This window comes from Chinchilla lanigera, unplaced genomic scaffold (assembly GCF_000276665.1).
Source record: "Chinchilla lanigera isolate Chin_1 unplaced genomic scaffold, ChiLan1.0 scaffold00011, whole genome shotgun sequence".
Lineage (NCBI taxonomy): Eukaryota > Metazoa > Chordata > Mammalia > Rodentia > Chinchillidae > Chinchilla > Chinchilla lanigera.
The window spans coordinates 21,491,591-21,499,405 of NW_004955412.1; the positions used below are offsets into that span (position 1 = coordinate 21,491,591).

Consider the following 7,815-nt stretch of genomic DNA (forward strand, 5'->3'; position numbering starts at 1 on the left):
AGTTTACCAAGTTTAGCTTTAATCTGAAGTAAGAAAATTCTGATAGACTTAAAACTTTGGAGTTAATGAATTTTCTTCTCTTAGTAGCTTTTCTAGTTGTCAGCATATAAGCCTATATTTTGATTTCCTAATGTCAGTCCTAATCTCATCAAAGCATTCTGTCTTCATCAATAGGAAATTGCTTGATCCTTGATGGCTATGACACAGTGCAGGAGAGCTCCACAGATGAGGAGGTTGCTTCCTCATTTACCCTGCAGCCTGTGGCAGGCATCCCCTCTACGGACTCTACCTACCAGCACCAATATTCTCCCCAGAGTGCTCATTCTGATGGGGCAGGTTCACCATTCACCCCAGAATTCCTAGTCCAGCGGCGATGGGGAGCAATGGAGGATTCCTGTTTTGAGATCCAGAGTCCCTCCTCTTGTACAGATTCACAAAGCCAGATCATGGAGTACATTCATAAGATAGAGGCTGATCTTGAACACTTAAAGGTACCTTACACTTAAGCATCTATAAGATGTAATCATAAGAAACACATTTAGCAGAACAAAAGTAAGGAATGACTAAAATGCTGATGCCAGTAGACATGTCCAGGTTTTAGATCTTTATGGGTTTTTTTTGACCATTATTCATAATAGGTTAGATAAAAAGCTAAGGTATACATTGTTTATCTTGTGACATATCACAAGTAGAGAAAAAGTTGCACCTCTGTAACTGTCTGTATGTTTCTACGTTTAAGAATATCAAAATAGCCTGTAATCCCAGCACTTGGGAGGCAGAGGCAGGAGAGTTGTTATGAATCTGAGCCTAGGCTGGGCTACATAGTGAGTTTAAGGCCAACCTGGATTGTTTAGCGAGACCCTGGCTCAAAAAAAACCAAACAAACAAAAAAAAACAAAACCAAAAGAAACGTAAAAAAGCTCAGGAGTTGCCTGCCTGGCAGCCATCAGATGACATAAACAATAAGTGAACCTAGGTAGGGGTTGTATAGTTGTGAATTTAGTCTGGGAAATGCTGTGACTTGCCATAACGTATTAATAATCTGTGACTCATGTTAGGTAATGCTGGTAGTTTCCTAGGTGCCATGACAGATAGAAACTGGCTTCAGAGGCTCCTGCAATCCAAACACTTGGGCATGAATGGAATATTTTTAAATTGGTAATGGAAGATGTCACTGTTTCAAAAATGACGTGTGTGGCAATTTTGAAGAAAAGGACCCTACTAAAGCTGACCTTCTGTAGACACAGCTACTAGAGCTCACATGTATTTCATCACATCATTTAGTTGGAAGGCTTTAGGGACTGGTTTAAAAGGGTGGTGCTCTTGATTAAGGATTGAACCCTTAATTTTTTTAACTTCAGATAATAGATTTTCATATGACTAAATGTAATATCATACATAAAATGAAATAGCCAGAAGGCCATTGTGGGCAGGTTGGCTCTCATGTAGTTTATACCACATGACATGAGGCCGTGTGTAGGGTGATTGCTGGGGTGGGAGAATTGCCTTTCCTGCCATCCCTGTCCCTATACACGCTTTTTTTCCCTGAGAATATTTGAAGCAAGTAGAAATGAGAAAAGGAAATTTACTTTCCCTGCACACATTAACAAAATTATTAATGATTAATATTAATGTTGAAATTTGGGTGCATGTACCTATAGTGTAAAAATGCCTTGTTTCCTACTTTGAACAGTTTTTTGTTTTTCTTATGCTGTCCAAATGAAAAGCCCATGGCTTTTATTTTACAGAAGGTGGAGGAAAGCTACATCCTTCTTTGCCAAAGGCTGGCTGGATCAGCCCTCACAGACAAGCACTCAGGTATATGAAACTGTGGGTCTCTGACTCTAGAATCATCCTGCTAAAACAGTACACTGAATAAGCAGATCTATTATTCTTTAAAATGAAAACCTCCTGAGATTCCATTTCTTTTCTGGTTTTAAAAACTGCATGTTTCTAAATATCATACGTCAAGCAAAGGCTCTTGTCTGCTGACTCTGCTCTTCCTTCTCTCAGAAGAACTGCAGTTGTCAGTTCTCATGCTACCCTTCTTTCTTGCTCTTCACCTTTTCAAAAGCACAAGCATCAGGACACCGTATAAATCATAAATTAATTGTGATGTGCTGATGCTACTGTGACTCCGCAGCAAGGAGAACTGGTCTTCCTAAGGTCCTGCTATATGCTTCAGTGCCTCTGCTGACATTGAGGCCAGCGTCTCCCTTTGACCCCATATGAGTCTGTGTTACTGCCACAATTCATAGTCTTTAGCTTGGATACTTTTAGAAGGCACTATTCTGATTTAGAAACAAACACATAACCATGCCCACAGATTTCATACATTCTTTTTGGAATTTTGTTGTTGTTTGGTTGTTTTTTTCCATATTCATTTGTTCTTAACCCAGTTTGCATGTATCTTTATTCTTCTCAGATAAAAGTTAGAGCCGAATGTCCTGGAGGTGACTGCAGGTTGTTGGATTTTGAGCATCGGCCTTGTATCAACCACATCCTGGCTCCAGTGTGGACGCAGAGATAGTGTGCTAGAGGACCTGCCTGAGAACCAGCAGGGATTAGCAGTGTCCCAAGGTGCCCAGAGCGGGACTAGTTCTTCACAGTCTGGCAGCTGCACTGGTCTGTCAGTGAGGGAATGTCCATTGCCTCACTCTCCTCTCCTCACTGTTGGAAAGTCATTTTGATTCAGAACAAAAACCAAATGTATAGAGCTTTGGGTGTAGTATATAAAATTGTACTTAGACATAAGAAAAAGAGAAAATCAGATGTATTTATTTGACTCATTCCATATTTGAAAGCACATTTTAATTTTTATTTGCCTTGTTTTGTTTTAAGTAGTGAGAGTTTTAGCCTTTTGTATTTAGGACACCCAAGGATCAATTGCTCCTGAAGCAGAGGTCAGGATGGGGTATGAGAAGGTTGGTAGAGAGATGATACAAAAGAGGAAGCGAGAAGGGGAAGGGAGGAGAAACATCTCACCTTTACTAAAGTCTATGCCATGCCCTCTGCTGCCCAGTACACTACTTTTCTGAGGGTGATCTTAAAGGCACAGTGTGCTCTGTGGCCCTTAGGTGCAGAGGACTCAAGCTATATGCTGCCCAGGTGATCAGAGTATGTGGGCTTCCTCCCACCCTGAGGCAAGTACTTCTCTAGCTGGAATCCAACCCCAATTAACAAGAATCCTCAATGTTCTAAATAGCAGCCACTTGAAAATGGGTGTATTTTCTTCTATTGTCTTTTTATTGAGGGTTGGGATTTGGGAGGGGAAAGAAAGCAAATTTTTATTTTCTTGATTATAAATTTGTTATTCTTGGTATTGTTTCATTTTTATAATTATACATTAGACTTTGGCACTTGTGTAAAACCATCCCTGCAGATTGAGCAGGAAGTAAGAACAAACAAATGGAAACGCTTCCGTGGTGGTGGGGGTTGCTAAGGAAGGGCGGGATGGGGTGGGTAAAGAGTTTGGGAAGGTTATCTAAACTGAATCACTACTGAGTTGAACCATGGCTGTTGTTAGCCACCGGTACTGCTGATTATAAGGCCAGTAAAATAATAGTACCTGGAGGTTTGACTCTAATTTTTTGCACTGATGGTGCCAAAGGGCTCATTGAGTCACAAGGAGAGCCAGCGGTGGAGTGGAGAGAGATGTGGTGGAGGAGGCAGAACTGCTTACACCAGCTCCAGAAGCACTTCCTCTGACTTTACCACTGCAGCTCTGTTCACACTGGGCCACAAATGACCTTAGGAAGTGCAGACCAGAACATACACTGGATACTGCAGGCACAGTGTTGGTAACTGCCTGCTCTAGGATGAATAATAGCAGCATTGGCAGCACCTACAGAGGATCAATGTGTCAGAATTGTAACTTGAGAACTCCTTTCATTACATCAGATGTCTGATTTTCTTTGTGCATTAGATAAATATTATTGAAGTATTTTGCCAACTAAAACAAAATCATTTGTTAATCTGTAAATTCTGTTAATAAACAAGGAGTTCATTCATCCATTGCTTACATCTTTCAGTAGTGCCAGCGATTCTGTGGGTAGTCGGGATGTAATTTTATTCTTTCCGACAGTCCCCCCAACCCTACTCCAAAGGGAAGTTTTTCCCTCACCATAAATGGTAAGGATTCCCAACTTTTATAAACACCACTACAACTTAACAAGCTCATGTATTCGTGTCCAGATTCCTGTTTCTGTCCTTCAAAATTGACCTGATTTTAGGTAGATCACTTTTATCTTTGTACCTCATCTATCAATTGGAATTATATTTCTAGTCATAGGCCAAGTATAATTTAATCAGAATGGGATTTAAAATTTTAGAAGCAGAGGCTAATATATAAGTGAAGCTTGGAATTTGGAACTTTCTGTATCTCTTAGGAGAATCAAGTAGAAACCAAATGGTTATATTGTGCTGCTGGAAATATTGTCACTCCCAAGGAAAAGGGTTATACCTGTAGCCATTAGACACTAAACTATCAGGAGATAGTCAGGAGAAAGGTAAATGTAATAAAGCTTTCCTCTTAACTTCAGACACTACAGGTCACTGCATAATTCCCTAGCACTCAAAAAACTTGAATGAAGTTTTGGTTGCTCCTCCAGATCAGCCATTATCTTGTACTTTGTGATTATTTTTCATTTTCTCTCCTTTGCACTGTAACAGAGCTAACTGAAAAAATAGACTCTAGCTCTAATACTTCCAAATAAATTAGATTTTCAAATGAAGCCCCAAGACAAGTTAATTCTGGGCGGGGGGGCGGTGGGGGAAGACCGCCATTTTGAGCGTTCCTTTTGTCTTATCCTAGCTTTTTCCTTTCTCCCTCCCAACCTGGCCTCCCATGCCTTCCATTTCATTTTGGCCATTATAATCATATCCACAAGATTCTCCTGTCTCCCTCTCAGGATGATTGAATTAGATATTTTCCCCATCTTTGAGTGAGACTGGTTCTCATCTCAAAGTGATTTAAGTTATATGACTAGAAGTTAGAAGCTACTCTTGTGCTGAAGAGTACAAGGAAGTGGAAAAAAAAGCCTTCCCAAAGTGAGCAAGCTGTGGGTTAGCTATGGGAGTGACCTGCAGTGACACTCAGCTCTCTAGTGGGCTTACTGGCTCCTTCGTTTGCTATTAAGTGCCAAATTACATTTGAAGTGTCTCCTTCCTTTTCAGAGAACAGACTTAATCAAGGCAATCAGCAAAGCCCCCAAAGTGCTATAATTTAAAATTGATTATCGTTCTCACCATACATTTTATATACTTTAAAATCAGCTAACTTGGACTGTTAGAGTTATGTTGGCTTTTAGAATTTAAACCATAACTATTATTATATTGCATGGGAGGTACATTTTATGAGATTTTTGGCTTTCTTTTCCCCAAAACAACTTCTAATGACTGTTATAAAGTAAGTTCCCCTTTATTAGTTTCTTACTATATTTTGGGGAGGGAGAAAGAGCTACTGTGATAGTAGAGGAAAAAGGTACTTTTCTTCCCTGATTTTTAGAAGCAAAAGAAAATAATTATGCTTCCTGCAAGTTGTCATTTACCTGCGTCTTTTTTGACATTTTGTGAATTTGATGCATTACCTGGGGCATCCGTATTTCCCAGTGGAAGCTCCCGTCTGTGAAGTTTCTGTGTGATGTTATTTGGAACTACTAGTGTTGGTCAGTGTTTCCCGTCCCACTTGTCATAGAGGACACCACTGAGAACTAGTGCATAAGACCTTAACATACAAAATGATCAGGAACTCCTATGGGCTAATCCCCTCCCCCATTTTGTTTTATAAGTGGTGCTTTTCTGACATTGCCACCTTTTCAGAGTGATCTGCAAAATTATTCTTTCTTCAAGAATTTCTTTTGTCTTATTCCCCATACCTTCACCACTAAAACTGAGGGTTTTGGTAATAAATTAGTAGGGAAAAAATGTACCTCCTCGAAGGAAGCCCCCCTGCCATTTCCAGGTGCCAACTGCTAAGCAGATGTACTTCAAAAATGGTAACTATAATGTGCACACTGTTGGGTATTTTTAATAAGCCTCTTCCTACTAGAACATTTTATTTTCCTTGTTCACCATACAATCATGTACTCTTTAACAGAAATTGCTTTTTAAAAAATCTGGAACTATCCTTAAAAAAACTTTATTAATAATCATGTATTTTTACTGATCACATTTTGAAATACCTAAAAGACTTTATTGTTCTAATTATCCGGATATACCTTTGTAAAATAGCTCTTTTATGAATTAGCTAATAAGCCTGTATGTTTCTGGAACAAACTATTGGTCATCTAAAAACTTTCTGTTTTCTGGGGCCTGGGAAAATAGAAAATAAGAGTTCAAATATTAAATAAGCTTAAAGGAACCAAGTATGTGACTTTTTATTTGTATGCATTTTTATTGTCTTACACAGATTATTTGAGAAGAGTCAAGGAGCTTATAGCTTATAACTAATCTTAATGGCAGTGACTCTCAAAAGTCTACCCACTTCTTGGCGTGTCTTTCCTGTACAATACATGAGCCTCTCAGTAAGCTAGCAGCCAGGATTCTCCCAGAAGCAGGGCAACTTTGTCGTTTTTTTTTGAAGAGTTTTGCTAAGATACAAATCACATCACATATCCTATACTGTATCCATTTAAAGTGTACACTCTATTGGGTTTTGGTATATTACATTAATTTTTTAAAATTTTGGTAAAATAGATGTGACATAAAATTTGCCCTTTCACCATCTTTAAGTTTATAATTCAGTAGAATTAACGGGCCAGCTTTTATGGCTCACTTGAAGATAACTTTGGTTTAATACTACCCTAAATGAAAAATATGATATTTTTATCACCATTCCTATTCCCAAAGCTGAGCTTCCTAACATATGAACATTTTTGTGCTTTTATGGGTGCTATTTCAACTCAGAAGGCTCACTGACTTGATGTTTTCTACATTTTGGTTTTGAAATACGGGTTTAATTTGACTCATTTTGGGGATAGCATTTTAGTTTTTAGGCATTCAGAACACATATGACACAGCTAAGAACAAAAAATGTTTAGTACTGTATTTTGTAAGGTCTTTTAGTTAAACATTTTAAAAATTAAGAATATTCAAAAAAGTGTTTACAGCCTTATCTCTGTTGGAAATTAACCTAATTTATTCTTTTTTCTGTTTAAAAGCATAACACATATGTCTGATAGAACAAATAATGCTCATACCATTTCCACTTGCTCTTAAATAGCCATCTTTTAATAGAATGGAGAAAATAAAATGGTGTTTGCCTCTGAGCAGTAAATTTTCCTTTTCTCGCTCTCTTTAAGCCAGAGGACCATTTCACCAAAGGTTTAATATAGACTTGAAAAATAACAGGGTTATCCTGATGTTCGAAAATATTTAAAAATAGCTTTTTTGGGTTTTTGTTGTTTTGTTGTGATACTGGGGATTGAACCCAGAGTCTCCACACTGAGCTACATCCCCAACATCTCTGAAATTTTTAAATTTTGAGATAGTGTCTCACTAAATTGCTAGATTGCCCAGGCTTGGCTCAAACTTATGATCCTCCTGCCTCAGCTTCCCCAAGTGCTAAAATTACAGGCATGTGCCACCATGCCAAGCTAAAGGTTGCTTTTTAATTAAATTTGATGTTTCCTTGATGATTATCATAAAATATTACATACAAATAGCTAGAGAGAGAGATGTTTCCCATTTTTTGTATAATGTCAAGGACAATTCTTGTGACTAGTTAAAAACACTCCATCAATTTTAGCTGTCAAGGAATATGTTTGTTTCACTTCTTATTACTAGTAAAACATCATCATTAGTTGAGTATCAGTG

At 38.2% G+C, this 7,815-nt stretch overlaps 1 protein-coding gene across 3 annotated transcripts in view; it reads left to right on the forward strand.

Moving 5' to 3' along the window:
• Arhgef12 (Rho guanine nucleotide exchange factor (GEF) 12) overlaps positions 1 to 6,361 on the forward strand; it is a 153,281-nt gene extending 146,920 nt beyond the window's left edge. For all 3 annotated transcript variants that reach the window (XM_013511068.1, XM_013511069.1, XM_005378351.2), the window contains 3 exons: positions 175 to 491; positions 1,749 to 1,818; positions 2,426 to 6,361. In XM_013511068.1, the coding sequence (XP_013366522.1) occupies positions 175 to 491; positions 1,749 to 1,818; positions 2,426 to 2,436 (398 nt within the window). In that variant the 3' untranslated portion in view covers positions 2,437 to 6,361. The remainder of the gene's footprint in view (positions 1 to 174; positions 492 to 1,748; positions 1,819 to 2,425) is intronic.
• Positions 6,362 to 7,815: the final 1,454 nt, after the last annotated feature.